This window comes from Zingiber officinale, chromosome 1B (assembly GCF_018446385.1).
Source record: "Zingiber officinale cultivar Zhangliang chromosome 1B, Zo_v1.1, whole genome shotgun sequence".
Taxonomy (NCBI): Eukaryota; Viridiplantae; Streptophyta; class Magnoliopsida; order Zingiberales; family Zingiberaceae; genus Zingiber; species Zingiber officinale.
The window spans coordinates 121,958,496-121,980,019 of NC_055986.1; the positions used below are offsets into that span (position 1 = coordinate 121,958,496).

At 40.5% G+C, this 21,524-nt stretch overlaps 1 protein-coding gene across 1 annotated transcript; it reads left to right on the forward strand.

Annotated features, from left to right (window-relative positions):
• The first annotated feature begins 19,677 nt into the window (after positions 1 to 19,677).
• LOC121975985 (ubiquinol oxidase 1a, mitochondrial-like) lies at positions 19,678 to 21,287 on the forward strand. The gene is made up of 4 exons (XM_042527945.1): positions 19,678 to 20,134; positions 20,206 to 20,334; positions 20,518 to 21,006; positions 21,103 to 21,287. Exons 1-4 carry the CDS (start codon positions 19,766 to 19,768, stop codon positions 21,160 to 21,162), a joined length of 1,047 nt encoding a protein of 348 aa, XP_042383879.1. The 5' UTR covers positions 19,678 to 19,765; the 3' UTR covers positions 21,163 to 21,287.
• Positions 21,288 to 21,524: the final 237 nt, after the last annotated feature.

The window sequence follows — 21,524 nt, forward strand, 5'->3', positions numbered from 1 at the left end:
GTCTTCGTCGGGGAGCCCTTCCTTAGTTTTTGGGCACTGACATCTTGTCTACTCTCTTTTGTGTGTGTGCAAAGAGGAAGAAGAAGCCCCTTTCCTCTAATTCAAAGTCTTCACGTAGTCAACAGCATAGTCGCCTGCCAGTGCGCCATCTCTTCAGTTTTCAGATAGGATCACTAATAAAATAACACACCATTTTTTTTTTCAAATGAGACCTAAATATTTTTTGGTAAGAATGTGATAGCGAGTAAAGAAAATCAAAGAAGACCATGAATGAGAATAGGGTGTAATAGAAAATGACAAAACAATTGTTGCTATCACTTGTGGAAAAGGTGATGCGCTCACCTAGTGCCTTTTTACATTCATCTTAAGGTATTTAGAAAGAAAATAAATTATTGTTTCACAGAAAAGTATTCCTCTGAAAATTTAATCTCTTTTATGATAATTTATCATTCAAGCATGTTCATAGGCATTGACGGACTGACTGGAAGGCTGAGGGAGGCTTCAGTCTCCCCCAACTTGGCTACCTCTCATAAATGCCACCAATAATTAGAATGTTGCCGAAGAGGCCAAGGGAGGTTTCAGTGGTTCAGCCTCCCCCAACTTGGTGGACAGCTAGTCGGCGGTTTCCACCCACAAACACCAAGCACTAACAGGCCGCAGGCCACGCCTAGACGTCAGCACACTGGCCTCCGCACAACTTATTCTGACATTCTCCGCTTGTTGTCGGTGTCGGAGAAGGACGGAAGTATTGGTGTGGTTAGCACTGACGGTCTAACTCAGGTTTTAATGAATGACAAAATAAGGTTAAGTTAGTTTCATAGTGATCTAACACTTTGACGAAGTGTGTAGGAGAAGCCTAGCTAGGTCGACGGGCAGACCGGATAGCTGGCACAAAGCTCAGCTAGGTCGACGGACCGACCGGATAGTTGACACGAAGTCCAGACTGGTCGACGGATTGATCGAATATCTGGCACGAAGTCTAGCTAGGTCGACGGGCTGACCTGATAGCTGGCACAAAGTCTAGACTGGTCGACGGGCTGACCGGATGTCTGGCACGAAGTCCAACTAGGTCGACGGGTTGACCTGATAGCTGGGACAAAATTCAAATGGGTCGACGGGCTAACCGAACATCTGGCAAGTAAGTTAAGGTAAGTCACTGGAGGGGAGTGACTTGGTGAGGACACGTTTCCCATTTGAGGGAATAGTAGGTGTCGATCTAACTTAGAACCATTTCGAAAATCTAAGTTAAAATCATGACTAGATTCCGGTCTCGATGAGACGGAATCTAATTACTACTCTTTTACTATAATTGTGTTAACTTATATTTTGTAGGGTAGTATAACTTTTATTTTGTCTCGGACTAACATTTTCTTATAGGAGAAGGACTTTATGGAAGATGGTGGTCCGGGTGCCCGGAGTTGGTCCGGGCGCCCAGAATCGATCCGAGTGCTTGGAAGGCAAAACTCTATCCTGCCGCAATGAGGAGCGCGTTGATTGACCGGACCTACATCACGGTCTGGGCGCCCGAAAGGGATCCGGGCGCCCGAAGCATCCTATAAAAGGAGGTCTCACCCTGGAGCAAATAACACCAACGTCTTCGAACGACTGCTCTACTGCGCTATGCTTTAACGACGTTGTGACGTTGCGAGTTGCGACGCTACAAAGCCTCTTCGACAGCTTGCAGCTCAAGCTTTGTTTTCTTATTGTTGTCGGTATTTTCCTTATAATAGTTCTTGTACTTACTATTATAATCAAATTTTGAACTATTAGTGATTGCCCAATGAAAACACTCGACGAGTACGGGTCTTGGAGTAGGAGTCGACCAAGGCTCCGAACCAAGTAAAACTGATTCGTGCTAGCATTGTTTTGTGCTTTTTTCGCTGTGTACTTAATCCGAAAATTAAATCGCTATTCACCCCCCCTCCCTCTCTAGCGAGCTCTATGATCTAACAGGAAGAAGGCAAGTAGTCAATTTTTTTTTCTTTTTACTTAAACAAAGTAAAAAAGGAAAAAGAAACCAAACACCAACCAAATCAATCCAAGTGGCAAGTGGAATGGGGGGCGGGCCCAAGTCAACAAATCAAAATAAATCCCCTTTTAACATTCTTCCTCATTTTATCTTTGTTGAAACAGAAAAGGGTGGAAAATGGGAAAGTGAAAGCCCTACCTCCAACTCCACATACCACAGGCTCGACTGCTCGAGTCCAGCTTCTAAGACTCCAACCTCCATCTCCAAGCGACAATGGCACTGGTGAACAGGTAGTAGTAGCCAGTGCTCAGCAGCACTCCAAGTCTCCAACACCATTTACCATTTGGATAAGATTAGATTTGTTGTGTTTAAAATTTTTATTATTTGACCAAATCAATCCAAGTGGCAAGTGGAATGGGGGGCGGGCCCAAGTCAACAAATCAAAATAAATCCCCTTTTAACATTCTTCCTCATTTTATCTTTGTTGAAACAGAAAAGGGTGGAAAATGGGAAAGTGAAAACCCTACCTCCAACTCCACATACCACAGGCTCGACTGCTCGAGTCCAGCTTCTAAGACTCCAACCTCCATCTCCAAGCGACAATGGCACTGGCGAACAGGCAGTAGTAGCCAGTGCTCAGCAGCACTCCAAGTCTCCAACACCATTTACCATTTGGATAAGGTTAGATTTGTTGTGTTTAAAATTTTTATTATTTGATTTTTTTTATAAATTTACATAGTTACATTTGTAGTTTTAGTTTTCCATTACATATTTATATGTGTAGTTTATTAAAGTTTTAATTCAAAATTTGAAGTTAATTGTGAATTGTGATTAAATTACACAATATGAATGAATTTATTTTAATTGTTTACTTATTTATTTGTGTAGGATATGGATTAAACGAATTCGTAGTTCCAGATCCTGCTTCTCTAATAAGCCTAATGTTATTGAACAAGTGAGAACTTAATCTCATTAAATTTGGATGATATTATTAGTGATCTGGGATTACGAAAACCAATTGAAGAATTTGATATTGTTATTCGAGATCAAGCTCAAAGAGAGTGCGCTCTGAGGGCCTTGTCAACCAAATAGCCATGTTTATCCAAAAATAACTTTTAGTAATCAACAAAGGAGTTTTCAAGAAACTTGGTATAAAAACTATACATAGCTAGAATATAACATATCAAAAGATGCAACATTTTATTTTTAGTGTTATCTTTTTAAACCGTTAAATAAATAAAATGTAGATAATGCCTTTATAAAAGATGGATACAATAATTTGAAAAGAGCATTAGAAAGTTTGAATCGTTATATGAGGACTGTGAATAGTTGTCACAATGAAGCTAGAATACAATTTAAGTCTTTTCAATATAAAAGATAGTGTGGGAAATATTTTACAAGTACATGGTCGTGATATAGAAATTGATTATCACATCCATTTAACAACAATGTTGGATGTGACACGCTTTCTATTAAAGCAAGGATTGTCTTTTCGAGGACACGATGAGTCAACTAGTTCTTCAAATAGAAGTAATTTTCTTGAGTTGCTTGAATGACATAGTCAACGAAATGAAGAGGTTTCCAAAGTTATAATACAAAATGCTCTTATAAACAATCAATTAACTTTTCCAAAAAATCAAAAGGATTTAACACTGTAGGATCGTAGACGTGCTAGAGAGGGGGGGGGGGGGGGGAATAACATGTGTTACTTTCACTTGTTTTGGAAAACATAAAGTAAATATTGTTGGAACCTAAAGATTGTTTTTATGTGATCAAACAAGTTAAGTTAGGTCCTATGGTAGTTTAACCTTGTGTCCAAGTGTGCATTAGGAGCACAGGAAGTCGAGCGGAAGACGCGGCTAGCAAGAAGAACGACACGGGAGAGAGTCGACGGGCTCGGTGCGTCCGAGGGATGAGGTGCCGCGGAAGAGTACACCGACGGACAAGAAGGAAGTGTGCGGTGTTTCCGAAGGACAAGAAGCCGGAGCGAAAGATTGCTCGGGGAGAAAGAGACGCAACTAGCGAGAAGGTCCACACGGGAGAGAGCCAACGGGCTCGGTGCATCCGAGGGACGAAGAGCTACCGATGAGTACGCTGCCGGACGAGAAGGAAGCACGCGACGATTCCGAGGGATGAGAAGACGGAGCGGAAGCCTGCTTGAGAAGGTCGGAAGTTGAGTTCGGGTGAGCCCTATTCCTGATGGCCAAGGTCACCCAAGCAATCGGAGCCAGAGCGAAAGACCCGGACCGAGGTGAGCTAAACTGGAGCAAAGGGCCCGGATCGAAAAAGTCAACACTGTTGACTTTCTTGGTCCGGGCACCCTGAACCCTTCCGGGTGCTCGGACCTGGATGTTATCCAGATCACGGTCAAATGTGATCTATACGAGAAGGGATAAAGTTTTATCCCTCCTAGGTGCCTGGAACCATTTCAGGCGCTCCGACCAAGTCTATAAATATAACCTTGGTCCAAGAAGCTCAATAAGACAAGCAATTCTGATTACAACACTTGTATGCTTTCATTGTTAGTTTAGCTTCTTATTTTTCTGTGCTTCAATGCTGTAAGAGGCTTCTCCGCCTGAAAGGAGATATCTATTGCGCTTCATTCTCCTTAGATTAACAACCTCCCCGGTTGTAATCAAGTAAACTCCTATGCCTCTTCTATTAGTTTATTGCTCTTATTTATTTATGTAAGTGTTAGTTTAAGAAGTCCGAGAAGGGTTTGATTTTGATTTTGTGCAGGGCAATTCACCCTTCCCCTTCTAGCCGACCTCCAAAGGGAACAACAAGTGGTATCAGAGCAAAGATGCCTCAGGAGGACTAACCACCGACTGAAGCAACGAGATGGCCAGAGCTAGCATCTACCCACCAACGTTCGAGGGGGAGTTCGCTTTTTTGGAAGCGATGAATGCAGGTTTATTTTAAAACTGACTTTAATATGCGTCTAACAATGAAATATGATTTTGAAGTGCCCAAAAGCAAAGAAGGAGAAGAACTTGAGGAGCATCAATGGACTGACGAACAACGTAACGATGTTATGGCAAATGGTAAGGATGAGTCCAACCTTTTGAGCGTACTACCTGCCAAGGATCTCAATAGAATCGAAAAATACAAAAAAACTTTAGGAAAAATTCTTGAAGCTCTACGAAGAACCAGTTGAAGTCGAATTCAACTCCTCGATGGATCCCAAGTCATCGTGAAAAGAGTTCGAGATCGAGGAAATTGTCGGAACATCCCTAACAGCCGAATTCCATCCCGAGGACATAGAAAGCTCATCCCAGATGAGCATCGATGAAGGGGGAGAGTCTTCGGAAGAAAACAACTCAACAACGGGAGAATCAACAGCCGACAAGGTAAGTCAGGTATAGTCTCCACCTCCTGACCAATTGATTAATTCAATCAAAACATTGTCGAAAGATCTTTGCAAAGTAAAAGTTATATTGGCGAAAGATTTTTTCGAATTAGAAATTATATTGTCGAAAGATTTTTGCGAAGTAGAAGTTATATTGTCAAAAGATTCTTTCAAATCAGAAATTATATTGTCGAAAGATTTTTGCAAATTAGAAATCATATTCTTGAAATATTTTTGTGAATTAAAAACTAAAAATCTATTAACAAAGAATAGTGAGTTAAAAGAAACTCAATCAACAGTTTGTCGATTAAAGGATTTCGACAAACTAAAAATAGAAAATGACATGTTAGAGGAACAAATACAGAGTTTAAAATTTTCTGTATGTTCAAAATTCTCTGCTTTAAATTTGAGAAATTATGATATACTAAAATGGAAATTTAAGTATCACAATGAAAAGAATTGGCAATAACTTAAAATTTTCTTGTTTTCAAGAGTATGTTAGCATTATTCTTTTCACAATTTTTTTTTAAAAAAAAATCCGTTTGAATTTATTCAATTACTTTAAAGGCTTATCTCTATACAATTTGTTTAAATCTTGAAAAAGTATTTTCTTCTGTCAAAATGCATGTTCTTTTTTTCAGAAAATATTTCAAGATATCAAAAATTGATTTAAGGCTTTCACTATCATTTTTTTAAAACTTGTGTTTAAGATTAACAATTTTTTTCAAGTCATTTTAACTTGATAAATTCAGAGTTTAAATTCTCTTATTTATCTTGAAAATGTACCCTTAGACGTTTTAAGGAACCCCATTTTTTATGTGATCAAAGGGGGAGAAGGGAATATTAAGTCTAGGGGGAGTTAGATTTAATTTTTTTTTTTTAATCTTTTTGCACTTTCATGCAAAATTTTATTACTCTTAATTTATGTTGGTTAACCCTAGCTTAACTTGGGTTGTTCACATCAAAAAGGGGGAGATTGTTGGAACCCCAAGGTTGTTTTGATGTGATCAAATAAGTTAAGTTAGGTACTGTGGTGGTTTAATCTTGTGTCTAAGTGTGCAAGAGCTTAGGAGCACAGGAAGTCGAGCGGAAGATGCAGCTAGCGAGAAGGATGACAGGGGAGAGAGCCGACGTGTAACACCCATAGGATTCCTAGCAATTTTATATAAATTATTGCATGATTAAAATAGGCTTTATGAAGACTTTTCAAAAATAAAGAGCAAAAAGAACCAAAAAGAGGCATGACCAAGGTTTGAACCTTGAACCTCTTGGTAAGTGGTTGTAGGTGATAACCAGTAGCCCCAGCAGGGGTGTGCTGTTAGGAAGAGAAGGGTGATTTTAGTTAAGGGTGGTGAAAGTGAAGGCCTCTTTCACTTAAAAGGAAAAGTTTGAGTTTCCTTCTTCCTTCCCAATGAAAAGATGGTTTTGCCTTCTTCCTTCATTTAGCATAAATAAGAGAAAGGAAAGGAAATTTTCATTTTTTCTTCTTCCTTCCGCCTTCTCCTTCTCCTTCCTCCACCGAAAATTCAAGCCTTTCTTCCCTCATTGCCGAAATCAAGCTAAGAGCCTTCTTCCTAGGAAAAACTTCTCAAGCAAGGGTACTCTTCCTTAGTAAACCAAGCGAAAGGATGTAAGTATTCCTCTCACCTGCAGTACAAGTAGCTTACGTATGCTTCTATGTTTAAATGTTGCTTGAAAAACCTAGGGTCTTGCCTTTAGGTTTCGGCCAAGATAAGGATGAGAGATTATCTATGGTTGTTAAAAGTTTCATGCTACTTGTTGCTTAAGAAAGGTAGAAACATCTTCTTTAGGTTTCGGCCAAGGATAGATAATGGTTTAGAGAAAAGTTTTGAAACTTAATTACGCTTGTTCATGATTTCTTATGAAGTATGATCTCCTAAATGATGTTAGTTTAAATTTTCATGCTATATGTTACTTGAAAAGGTAGAAACACCTCCTTTAGGTTTCGGCCAAGGATAGATAAAAAGCTTGGAGAAAAGTTTTGAAACCTAACTATGCTTGTTCATGATTTCTTATGAAGTATGATCTCCTAAATGATGTTAGTTTAAGTTTTCATGCAATATGTTACTTAAAAAGGTAGAAACACCTCCTTTAGGTTTCGGCCAAGGATAGATAATAGGTTTAGAGAAAAGTTTTGAAACCTAACTATGCTTGTTCATGATTTCTTATGATGTATGATCTCCTAAATGATGTTAGTTTAAGTTTTCATGCCATATGTTACTTGAAAAGTTAGAAACATCTCCTTTAGGTTTCGGCCAAGGATAGATAAAAGGTTTAGAGAAAAGTTTTGAAACCTAACTATGCTTGTTCATGCTTTCTTATGATGTATGTGTTGGAACCCCAAGGTTATTTTGGTGTGATCAACAAGTTAAGTTAGGTCTTGCGTTGTTTCTAACCTTGTGTCTAAGTGTGCAGGAGCTTAGGAGCACAGGTACTCGAGCGGAAGACGCAGCTAGCGAGAAGGACGGCACGCTGTGCGTCCGAGGGACGAGGTGCTGCGGAAGACTACACCGGCGGACGAGAAGGAAGTGTGTGCGGTGGTTCCGAGGTAAGAAAGCCGGAGTGGAAGATTGCTCGGGGAGCAAGAGATGCAGCTAGCGAGAAGTACGACACGCTGTGCGTCCGAGGGACGAGGTGCTGCGGAAGAGTACACCGGCGGACTAGAAGGAAGTGCGCGCGGTGGTTCCGAGGTACGAAAGCCAGAGCGGAAGATTGCTCGGGGAGCAAGAGACGCAGCTAGCGCGAAGGTCGGCACGGGGTGCGACCGAGGGACGAAGTCTGCGGATGAGTACGCTGGTGGACGAGAAGGGACACGTGGCAATTCTGAGGGACGAGAAGCCGGAGGGAAGCACGCTCGAGAAGACCGGAAGATGGGTTCGGGTGAGCCCTATTCCGGATGTCAGAGATCACCCAAGCAAGCAGAGCCGGAGCAGAAAGACCCGGACCAGAGGCGAGCTGAACCGGAGAAGAGAGCACGGACCAAAAGTCAATAGGGTTGACTTTTGGCTCCAGGGCGCCCGGAACTGTCCGGGGCGCCCGGAACTGTCCGGGGCGCCTGGAAGTGACTTTTTCCCAGGATCGAGCTTTGACTCGATCCAACCATTGGGGGATAAATTTTATGCCCCCCAGGGCGTCCGGAACCCTTCCAGGCACCCCGACCAAGGCTATAAATATAGTCTTGGTCCAGAAGCTTTTCAACAATCACGATCATTCTATTTCCAAACACTTGTATGCTTTAGTTGTAGTTAAGCTTCTGTTTTCTGTGCCTAAACGCTGTAAGAGGCTTCTCCGCCTGAAGGAGTTTTTTGAGCTTAATCTTCCTTGGATTAACAACCACATCGGTTATAACCAAGTAAACATCTGGTGCCTCGTCTTTTCTTTTATGCTTTTATTTATCTGCTTAATTCATTTTACAAGTGTTAGCTTAATCGTTCGAGGAAGGGTTGTTTGTTTTTAATTGACAGGTTATTTACCAACCCTTCTAGCCGGTCCAACGGTCCTACAAGTGGTATCAGAGCAAGGTGCTTCAGGAGGACTAACCGCCGATCGAAGCAACAAGATGGCCGGACCAAGCATCGTTCCACCAGCATTCGAGGGGGAGCTTTCTTCATGGAAGCAACAAATGAAGGTATTTCTTAACTCTGATATTGGTATTTCTCTAATAATGAAAACAGGATATGAAGCACCTAAAGACACGAACAGAGAGAAAATCGGCATACGCCTCTGGAACGAGAAGCAACGTGAAGAGTCCATGGCGAATGCTCGGGCAGAGTTTCACATTCTAAGCGCAATACCAACTAAAGATTTCGACAGAGTCGGAGAGTACAAAAGCGCGAAAGAACTTTGGGAAAAGTTCTTAATGCTCTATGAAGAACCGGTTGAAGTCGTCTCATCAATAGACATCGAGCCATCATCAGAAGAATCCGAGACGGAAGAAATTACCAAGACAGCCCCAACAGTCGAAGTACATCCCGAGATCGATGAAGGGGGAGAATCTTCGGAAGAAATTAATTCAACAGGGGGAGAACCAACGACCGACGAGGTAAGTAAGGTATGACCTCTACCCTCTGAACAACTGGTTCAATTAATCAAATTACCTGAAGATTTTTGCGAACCAAAATTTGAATTATCGAAAGAACTTTTCGGATTAGAAAATCTTCGGTCGAATAATTTTTGCAAATTACAAAATATTTTTACGAAAGAATTATGCAACTTAGAAATATTATCGAAAACTTTTTCCGAATCTAAATTTTTTTTCGAATTACAAAATATTTTGACGAAAGATTCTTGCGAATCACAAAGTATTTTTTCAAAAACTTTTTTCGGATCTAAAAATTTCGAATTACAAATTACTTTACTGAAAAAGTTTTGTGAATTAGAAATTGATTCACCAAACAAAATTTTCAGATTAAGAAATCTATTATTAATAGATTCCTGCAAACTCTTATTGTTAAAAAATTCTTGCAAATTATAAAATAGTCTTTCGAACGAATTTTGCACATTTCCGAAAGAACTTCTTATATTGTCAAAAAAAAATTTCAAGTTAAAATTTATGCTATTCAAATATTTTTGTGAAGTAGAAATTCAAAAAATAGAAATTAACATGATACAAATTTTTACATGTTTAATACTTGAGATTTTAAATCTGAAAAAAATTGATTAAAGAAATTATGATAAGTTAAAATGGAAATTTAAAACTTTCTGATAAATAGAATTAAGAACTAAATAAATAAATAAATGCATAGAAATTTTTTTTTAAATGTTTAAATTTTCTGGCATAAAAGTCTTTTGGGCTTAGAAAGTTTTTTTTAACTTAGAAACTTTTCAAAAAGCTATTGTTGACTTAGAAATATTTTAACAGATAACTTTTCAAAATTTTCTAAGTCTTTAAACCCTTAGAATTTTAAACCCCATTTTATTGTGATCAAAGGGGGAGAAGGAAAGTATAAGTCTAGGGGGGAGGTAAATTGAAAATTAAAATTTTTTGAAATTTAATTTTTTCTATCTTGTTGCACATTATTGCAATAAATTGTTTAATTTCATATCTATTTTTGACCCTAGCTTAACTTGGGTTGATCACACCAAAAAGGGGGAGATTGTTGGAACCCCAAGGTTGTTTTAGTGTGATCAACAAGTTAAGTTAGGTCCTGCGTTGTTTCTAACCTTGTGTCTAAGTGTGCAGGAGCTTAGGAGCACAGGTACTCGAGCGGAAGACGCAGCTAGCGAGAAAGACAGCTTGGTGTGTCCGAGGGATAGGTGCTGTGGAAGAGTAACTGGCGGACGAGAAGGAAGTGCGCGGTGGTTCCGAGGTACTAAAGCTGAGGCGGAAGATTGCTCGGGGAGCAAGAGGCGCAGAGAGCGAAGGTCGGCACGGGGTGCGAGCGAGGGACGAAGTCTGCGGATGAGTACGCTGGTGCGAGAAGGACACGCAACAATTAGGGACGAGCGGGAGGGAAGCACGCTCGAGAAGACCGGAAGATGGGTTCGGGTGAGCCCTATTCCGGATGTCAGAGATCACCCAAGCAAGCGGAGCCGGAGCAGAAAGACCCGGACCAGAGGCGAGCTGAACCGGAGAAGAGAGCATGGACCAAAAGTCAATAGGGTTGACTTTTGGCTCCGGGGCGCCCGGAACTGTCCGGGGCTCCCGGAGCTGTCCGGGGCGCCCGGAAGTGACTTTTTCCCAGGATCAAGCTTTGACTCGATCCAACCGTTGGGGGATAAATTTTATGCCTCCCAGGGCACCCGGAACCCTTCCAGGCCCCCCGACCAAGGCTATAAATATAGCCTTGGTCCAGAATCTTTTCAACAATCACGATCATTCTATTTCCAAACACTTGTATGCTTTAGTTGTAGTTAAGCTTCTGTTTTCTGTGCCTAAACGCTGTAAGAGGCTTCTCCGCCTGAAGGAGTTTTTTGAGCTTAATCTTCCTTGGATTAACAACCACATCGGTTGTAACCAAGTAAACATCTGGTGCCTCGTCTTTTCTTTTATGCTTTTATTTATCTGCTTAATTCATTTTACAAGTGTTAGCTTAATCGTTCGAGGAAGGGTTGTTTGTTTTTAATTGACAGGTTATTTACCAACCCTTCTAGCCGGCCCAACGGTCCTACAGTATGATCTCATATATGATGTTAGTTTAAGTTTTCATGCCATATGTTACTTGAAAAGCTAGAACCATGACATGTAGGGTTTCAACCAAGAATAGATAAAAAGGTTTAGAGAAAAGTTTTGAAACCTAGCTATGCTTGTTTATGACTTCTTATGATGTATGATCTCCTAGATGATGTTAGTTTAAGTTTTCATGCCATATGTTACTTGAAAAGTTAGAACTATGACATGTAGGTTTCGGCCAAGAATAGATAAAAAGGTTTAGAGAAAAGTTTTGAAACCTAACTATGCTTGTTCATGATTTCTTATGATGTATGATCTTCCATATGATGTAGTTTAAGTTCTTCATGCTTATGTTGCTTAAAGACCTAGAGCCATGACATGTAGGTTTCGGCCAAAACAAGGAACTAGGGTTTATGTTTGCTAAAGGTCACACATGTGGTGCTATGTATCATGAAACATTAGATAATTGAGCCATGTTTAAATGTTGCTTGAAAAACCTAGAACCATGACATGTAGGTTTCGGCCAGACCAAGAAAACTAGGGTTTATGTTGCTAAAGGTTTCCTATGTTATGATAAGTACCATGTGTTACTAATGTGATGCTTTCTTTGTTTAAAATGTTGCTTAAGATCCAAGACCATAACCCTTGCAAGTTTCGGCCAAGTCATGATTAGGGTTTGTAGAAAGTTCTAAGAAAAAAAAAAGGATTTCAACCATGCATGATAATGACTCTCTATGATATGCTATGTGAAATGTGAACATCATGATTACCATGTTATGTTTATGCAAGACATATGTATGATGATATGCTATAAGAGTTGCTTCCCTATAAGTCGGGATCAAGAGCACTCTTCATGATATGACAAAAACATGCTATGCTCCATGATATGACAAGAACATGCTATACCTTATGACATGATAAGAGCATGCTATGCTTTATGATATGACAAAAACATGCTATGCTTTATGATATGACAAGAACATGATATGTTATTTTACTTTTGTATTGGCTTGTACCGGACCCTAAGAATGGTCCATGGGATGGGCTCCTAAGTTGTCACTAGGTCGATGGTCAATGAAACGGGCCTAGTAAGGGATGAGCTCCTAAGTTGCCCCTAGGTCGATGGTCAAAGAAACGGGCCTAGTTCCTAATAGATTCAAGATTAGCTACCTCAGATTTATTTAGGATGCGCGCAAATTCATGTATGTGGTACAAAGCCAGGCCCTCATGTTGAGATTATGTTTAAGTATCTATGTAATATATGTTTTCAAAGGAACATCTTGCATATATGCATTATCATGAGTTTTCAAAAGAACATCTTGCATATGAACATGCTATATGTTTTTCTTTATGCTTTTATATACTATGTTTTCTATACTCTCTTGAGTGATGTCTAAAATGCCTATATGAACATGCTATATGATTTTCTTTATGCTTTCATACACTATGTTTTCATACTCTCTTGAGCTATGTCTAAAATGCCTAGATGAACATGCTATTACCTTATGCTTATGCTCTCACATGCAATGCTTATTGTCCATGTTTTTATGTTCTTTTCCTTTCACGTTATGATTCATGATTTTGTGAGTAGGAAAGGGATCTTACTAAGTCTATGTGCTTATAGTTTAATTTCCTTGTACTGCAGAAAAGGGTAAAGAATGGATAAACTAAGGGGAGCAGCAGGAAGGGCAAGTGTGTGTGTGGCAGTGGCATGGTGGAAGTGATCTGTTTATGTTTTCAAGACTTATATATGTTTTAAACTTTTGCATGTGAACTTATACTATTTCCTATTGCATGAAACCTTGTTAGTTATCATGAACTCTAGAGAATAATATCCATGTTAGTTCCTTCATATTGGGTACACTTTATGCTCTAGTTAAACAAGCATGTATTATGTTTCAAGTGGTAGATATCAAGTCACGTTATGGACTCTAGCATGTTCACATGTTTAATATGTTACAAGATGATATTGTTCTCCAGATTATGTTGTTAACATGCATATGATTAAATGAAATGTAAATTTTTCTTCCGCTGCCATGACCCCATATGCATATGCATGTATGTATGTAGTATTGGTAACGCCGCCCCTTCTGAGCACGAGAAGGGCTGGCGTTACACGACGGGCTCTGTGCGTCCAAGGGACGAGGTGCCGTGGAAGAGTACATCGATGGACGAGAAGGAAGCGTGCGGTGTTTCCGAGGGACGAGAAGCTGGAGCGGAAGATTGCTCGGGGAGCAAGAGACGCAGCTAGCTAGAAGGTCCACACGGGAGAGAGCCGACGGGGTCGGTGTGTCCGAGGGACGAAGAGCTACGGATGAGTACGCTGGCGGACGAGAAGGAAGCACGCGACGATTCCGAGGGACGAGAAGCCGGAGCGGAAGCCTGCTCGAGAAGGCCAGAAGTTGGGTTCGGGTGTGCCCTATTCTGGATGACCAAGATCACCCAAGCAAGGGGAGCCAGAGTGGAAGACCCGAATCTAGGCGAGCTGAACCGGAGCAGAGGACCCGGACTGAAAAAGTCAACACTGTTGACTTTCTTGGTCCGGGCGCCCTGAACTCTTTCGGGCGCCCGGACCTGGATGTTATCCAGATCGCGTTCAAACGTGATCTATGCGAGAAAGGATAAAGTTTTATCCCCTCCCAGGCGTCTGGAACCTTTCCAGGCGCCCCGACCAAGGCTATAAATATAGCCTTGGTCCAAGAAGCTCAACAAGACAAGAAATTCTTATTACAACACTTGTATGCTTTCATTGTTAGTTTAGCTTCTTATTTTTTTTGTGCTTGAATATTGTAAGAGGCTTCTCTGCCTGAAAGGAGATATCTATTGCGCTTCATTCTCCTTAGATTAACAATCTCCCCGGTTGTAATCAAGTAAACTCCTGTGTCTCTTCTTTTAGTTTATTGCTCTTATTTATTTATGCAAGTGTTAGTTTAAGAAGTCCGAGAAGGATTTGCTTTTGATTTTGTGCAAGACAATTCACCCTTCCCCTTCTAGCCGACCTCCAAAGGGAGCAACAAATACGTAGCAAAAATAAATAAAGAACCAAAGACAATCGCTAACACAATTTCTTTTACTTGGTTTGAAGCCTATGGTGACTCCTACTCCAAGGCCCGCGATCATTGATCGCTTTCATTGGGCAATTCACTATCAATTCGGAAAGATTTACAAAGGAATAATACAAGTATGAAGCTTTACAAATATGAAATATAACTTGTTACCAACGACTTGATGAAATCTATCTTCTGACTTGATCGTCATTGAAGCAGCGTTTAGATGTTGTCGGAGTGTGCGCAGTTGTTCGTTCTTGATCTCAGAGAGTGTTGTCTCAAAGCTGCTGGTCGACCCTCCTTTTATAGTCAAGGTAGACATAATCCAGATCCACCGATCTTGGGATCAGTCTTTGACCCAACTATGATCGGTCGACTGATCCAGGTGTTCAGTCGACTGAACCCTCTGAACCTGCCCAACTTCTTGTCCACATGCTTCTGCTGCCTGGATAAGTCTTCGTTCAGTCGACCGAACTGATCCCTCTGACCTTGTTGGTCTATCTGATCTGATCCACCCGGCTCGACCAGGTCACGACTTATCCTTAGTTCGGTCGACCAATCCCCAAGTTCGGTCGACTGATCCCTCCATCGAACTCGGTCTGCTATACTGGGGTTTAGTCGACCAATCCAAAGGTTCGATCGATCGATCAAGGTCGAATTTAACCCTGCATAAAATGTTAGTCTCCTGCAAAATAGAGTTAGCACGTATCAGATAATATGTAAATGAATAACTTTGAAAGCCTTTGGACTATCCGATTCTGACTTCGGATTTCATTCGAAAATCTTAGGTCGAACCGATGTCTACTGTTCCCTCACTAGGGAACGCGTCCTCACCTACTCCTCTAAGGAGAGATTACCTGTTACCAGATCGGTCCTCCAGACTGACTGGACATTTTACCTAGGGTTACGACCCCTAGGGTTTTCCACCTGTCTGACCATAGCTAGGACTTTCCATCACCTAGGGTTACCGCCCCCTAGGACTTAGGGTTACCACCCCCTAGGGTTTTCCACCTGCCTAGCATCCACTAGGACTTTTACCTATGACAACTTAGGACTTTCTTGCAAGCTCAATCAACCTTGTTAGATCACAACTTAACTTTGGACCTTTTGACATAATCAAAACCCAGGTTTGATCATCGGATGCTTCTCGCACCAACAAACACGTTCTTATTCCTCAGAGATCATACTTGCTATAATCAATGATATTAGAGATAAATTCTTTTCTTTGATAGTTAATGAGGCTCGCGACAGTTCAGTGAAGGAACATATGTGAGTTGTTTTGAGGTATATGAATAAAGAAGGATGTGCGATTGAATGATTTCTTGCAGTTGTGCATGTGTCTGACATTAGTTCTCATTCTTTGAAAAGGACTATTGATGCTTTATTTGTGCAACATAGTTTATCATTATCTAGATTGAGAGGCCAAGGATATAATGGGGCTTCAAATATGCATGGTGAGTGCAATGGGTTGAAATCTTTGATACTATAAGAAAATCAATTTGCAATGTATGTTCACTATTTGTCTCACTACCTCTAATTAGTTCTTGTTGTTGTTGCCATGACGACTTTACTGTGAGTGAATTTTTTTGGATATGTCACCATGATTGTGAATATATCTAGAACATCTTGTAAGAGGAGAGATTAACTTAGAAAGATTTAACGTGATATGATAATTGATGAATTGGAAAGTGGAGAAATCACTAGTGGAAAAAGGGGGGAAAAAATCAAGAAACTAGTTTAGTAACATCTGGGGATACTCATTGGGAATTACATTACTTAACATTACTTCGTTTATACTATATGTAGTCTTCAGTGCTAGAAGTGTTGGGAAATATACATGATGACGTCTCTTATTCTACAAATAAAGGTGTCATCGCAAGTTTAATTGTGAAGAAGAGAGTTGTCAATTTGTTTTTGTGTTACATTTGATGAAATATATATTGGGAATTACAAATGAGTTATCACTTTCCCTACAACAAGGGATTCAAAATATTGTTCAAGTCATGCGCTTGATTAGAAGTGTGAAATGTCGACTACAAGACTTTAGGGAAGATGGATCGTAGATAATTTTGGAACAAGTTAACACATTTTGTGAATTGAATATGATCTCAATACTTGATATGGAGGACAACATGCTAACTCATGGTCATGAAAAACGTAGAGGGCAACTCATCACCAATTTTCATTATTCTCGTGTGCAGATTTTTTGTCAGGTATTATTACTTAAAAAAATTGTTAAAGAGATTTCATTGATTATTAATATAATCATGGTTGCAAATTTGAATGTTTGGTTGTTGATTTCATTGTACAAGAGATGAATAATCATTTTTAGAAGTTAGTACAGAATTGCTTTGTTGCATAGCATGTCTTCATCCAAGAAATTTTTTCTCTCAATTTGACGTTTCCAAACTCATCCATCTCACTAATTTTTATCTCGAGGACTTCTTTGGTATTGATTATTTATTTTTGAAATAACAACTTATGAGTTAATTTTATAATTTGTGGAATGATCCTCAATTTTCTTCAATTGGCGACTTAGAAATTCTTGCTCAGAAATTAGATAAAACAAAAAACATTTGATTTTTTTATTGGTTTATCATATGATAGAGTTGACATTAGTTTTATTAGTTGCAAATAAAAACTATGAAGATTGATTTATATAATAGAATGAGATATGAATAGATGAATGACAGTCTAATTATATATATTGAGAAAGATATTTTTTTCTATAATTGAAAATGAGTAAATATTGTAATATTTTCAACAAATACAGTCTCATAGAATCCAATTATCTCTCAATTCACCTTGTATAATGGTATTATACAAGAACTTGTGGAGTCTGTCTTACTAGCTATTACATTGTTTTGTATAGTTAAATCATACCAAAATAATAAAACTGCCCTAATAAAAATGACATAATGTGAAACTTTCCTATAGGTTCTTAAGTTCTTACACTGTCAAGTCGAGTGAAGACAATTGTCTGAGGAAGGAAAGGGTGTGAAGTAAACGAACTTAGAGCTATGCAGCTCAATACACAACAGAATGGCAAATCTCACTTGTGTTTTTGCTAGATCCTAATGTGATAATAAGCAAATGAGAAATCTGATGATTAATCTAATCTCATATATCTATTTAGCCGTATAAAAAAAATATATGTGTAATTCGATCTCCTGTTCCATTTTTTTTTTTAATCCGCTCCTGTTCATAGGGACAACAACTGTTGCTACAAGCCTATAACATCACCATGCTGAAGCAATAATTAAGGGGATGTTTAGTTTAGGAAAATAGGAATGGGGAATGAAAATGTTAATCATTGTTTGTCATTGTTAATGTTTAGATTATAGAATAGGAATGTAAATAAGGGAATGAATCCTTGAAATTGAGTAATAACTCATTCCCATGTACCTCCCCTTCAATGAGTCATTACCCTATTTTCATCAATCAAAATATTCCCTTATTCCAAAAATACCTTTGACCTAAAACTAAAATTTTCTCCCTTAATATCAAATATCAAAATATATTTATTTATTTTTTCTTTCATATCATTTCTCTCTCCTTGTTCTCGCTCATCATATTTTTTCTCTCATCATTTTATCACATACTTTCTCTCTCCTATCACACTCTCTTTCCTTTTTTTCTCATTACACGTTCTCTCTCATCATACTTTCTCTCTCCTTAATTTCTTCCATCACAATCTCTTCCTTCTTTTTTTCTCATCATACTTTCTCTCTTATCATACTTTCTATCTCCTCAATCTCTCTCACCACACTCTCTTTTCTCTTTTTTTCTCATTATACTTTCGCTCTCATCACACTTTCTCTCTCCTCAATCTCTCTTGTCACACTCCCTCCCTTTTTTTTTTTTTTTTTTTTTTTTGCCCCACGGGGTTATCTCGGCTGGTAAAGGCGTGGAAGTTTGCCACTGAGAACATGGGTTCGAGTCCGCAGGGCAACGGGGATTTATTCCCTATCCCTGTGCAAAAAGTCTCGGCCCACTGCGTACTTGCCACCGAGCTACCGTGATTTACCTCCCTCGTGATGACCCTGGGCAGGGTGCGGCGGGGGCCCTGAGGGCGAGGGTTTCGCCTTTTACCACACTCCCTCCTTTTTTTCCTCAACACACTTTCTCTCTCATCATACTTTCTCCCTCATCATACTTTCTCTCTCCTCAATCTCTCTCATCACACTCAATGTTCTCTTTTTTTTTTATCACACTTTCTCTCTCATCATACTTTATCTCTTACCATACTTTCTCTCTCATCACACTCAATGTTCTCTTTTTTTTTATCACACTTTCTCTCTTATCATACTTTATCTCTTACCATACTTTCTCTCTCATCACACTCAATGTTCTCTTTTTTTTTATCACACTTTCTCTCTTATCATACTTTATCTCTTACCATACTTTCTCTCTCCTCAATCTCTCTCATCACACTCTCTCTCCTCATTTTTTCTCATTGTATTTTCTCTCTCTTCATCCTCTCCTATCGTACTTTCTCTCACATCATATTTTCTCTCTCATCTTCTCTCATTATGCTCTCTTCTATCACACTCTCTTTTCTCATTTTCTCTCATCACACTTTCTCTCTCTTCATTCTTTCACATCACACTTTCTTTTTCTTCATTCTTTCTCATCACACTTTATCTCTCATCATATTTTCTCTCTCATTATTATCTTTCATCATATTTTTCTCTCACATTCATCTTTCTCTCACATCTAATTTTTTCTCTTATTTTTCTTTAAGAGTAAAAAAGGAAATTTTGATTTATTCCGATAGAAAATATGTAACTAACCAAATATTACTTTTAAGAGTGATATTCATGCTCATACCTATTCTCATTTCACAATACAATGATTCCTATTTCGATTCTTATTTTAAAAAAAAAAATCAAACGCCCTCTAAATCATTAGTTCAAAATAAGACGAACCTTCTCGGCCCTTTGCCGCGAACAAGAGTCCTATATATCACTTCGTTACTCGCCGACAGCGATGCGTTCCAATAAGAAAGGAAACTACCACGTCGCTTCGCACACTCTCTCCTGCCTCGCTCTTCACGAATGTTTTGTGGATGCAACGGCTGGATCATGGATCGGTGGGGCCGAAGAACCAACTCGATCAAAAAAAAAAAAAACTAAAACTCCACCACTCGCCGCTGATATAAGCCTCCCTATAAATAATATCACCGTCGCCTTCACTTCTCCGTTTCGGATCAAACGGCGGAAAAAAAAAAACACACTTTTTTCTCCCTCTTTTCGTTTTGCTTGCCGATGACGAGCTCTCGGATGACCGGATCGGCGCTGTTCCGCCACCTCGGCCCTCGCCTCTTCTCCGCCGCCTCTGCTTCCCGAGCTGCCGCCTCTGTGGAACCGTCGTACACGTTGCTCCTATCCCCTTCGCGTCCGCCTGCCCCGCTGCTTTTGCGCCTCTTAGCCGTCCGGATGGGCAGCACCTCGGCGTCTCCGGTGCTCGGCGGAGATCCGAAGAAGGAGGATGAGGCGAAGTCTGCGGCCGACGTGGAGAAGGAGGTTGCAGCTGTCCCTCCTCCCGAGCACAAGCTTGTTTCCAGATACTGGGGCATCGATCGTTACAAGATCGCCAAGGAGGACGGCACTCCTTGGAGGTGGACTTGCTTCATGGTAAGCTACTCCTAGTAATCGGTCGTTTCTGCTAAATCTCATGTTCTAATTGGGCATGGCGAATTTCTCAGCCATGGGAGGCGTACAAGTCGGATACCTCGATTGATCTGAAGAAACACCACGTCCCCACCACCATCCTCGACAAGATCGCCTACTGGCTTGTCAAAACCCTACGATTTCCCACCGATATCTTCTTCCAGGTGCGTAAACGAGCGGTCAATTGACTTTTCCTCTGGACTCCGGCTTAATTTTTCTTCCTGCCCAAGAACACAAACGACACCCGTCGAGGAATGGAGGACTGTAGCAGTTAATTTTGTATTTGTTGCTTTATACTTTTAAAGATAGCTGCTTGCTAAACGCTTGAGTTGCTCCATCGGAAATAGAGGAGGTACGGTTGCCGCGCGATGATGTTGGAGACGGTGGCGGCGGTGCCTGGGATGGTCGGCGGCATGCTTCTCCACTTGCGATCGCTCCGCCGCTTCGAGCACAGCGGCGGGTGGATCCGCGCGCTGATGGAGGAGGCGGAGAACGAGCGGATGCACCTGATGACCTTCATGGAGGTGGCGCAGCCGCGGTGGTACGAGCGAGCGCTGGTGCTGGCTGTGCAGGGCATCTTCTTCAACGCCTACTTCCTCGGCTACCTGATATCGCCCAAATTCGCCCACCGCGTGGTCGGCTATTTGGAGGAGGAGGCCATCCACTCCTACACCGAGTTCCTCAAGGATCTGGAGGACGGCAAGATCCAAAACGGCCCGGCCCCTGCCATTGCCATCGACTACTGGTGCCTCCCGCCAGACGCCACGCTCAAGGACGTCGTCATCGTCGTCCGGGCCGACGAGGCTCACCACCGCGATGTCAATCACTTCGCTTCGGTATGCTAAATATTGCATTACTCTGTTAAGAGGATTTCTTGATCTTTCGCATGATCAATGAGAATATGACACTTCGCCAATTGTTGGTGATTGTAGGACATTCATTACCAGGGATTGGAACTTAAAAGTACACCTGCGCCGCTGGGTTATCACTAAAATGCTGCTCTCCTCGTATGCCGGTATTATTATGAAAAATAAACTGGACCTATTCTGTGTTGATTGTTATCAGACGATATGTAAAGTCTTATTTGTCGGTAACAGCGCATCATCATCTTCGACCACTTCTTTTTCTTTTTTTTTGAAAAAAAAGAGAAATTTTTTTACCAGCTCGGTGCATCCTCGAAGTAATCGGTGGCTTCCTTGAGGTCTGCTAGAAGTTTTTCGATTTGCCGGCGAAGGTAATATATTCGAGGTCTCGATTTTAGGCTTCGTTCCTCCGCAGACCAGAGTGGGGCAGTAGGATTTTTGTGATTCAAAAAGAAGATTATTGAAAACTGAAGTTTCCTTTGGCAGCACAG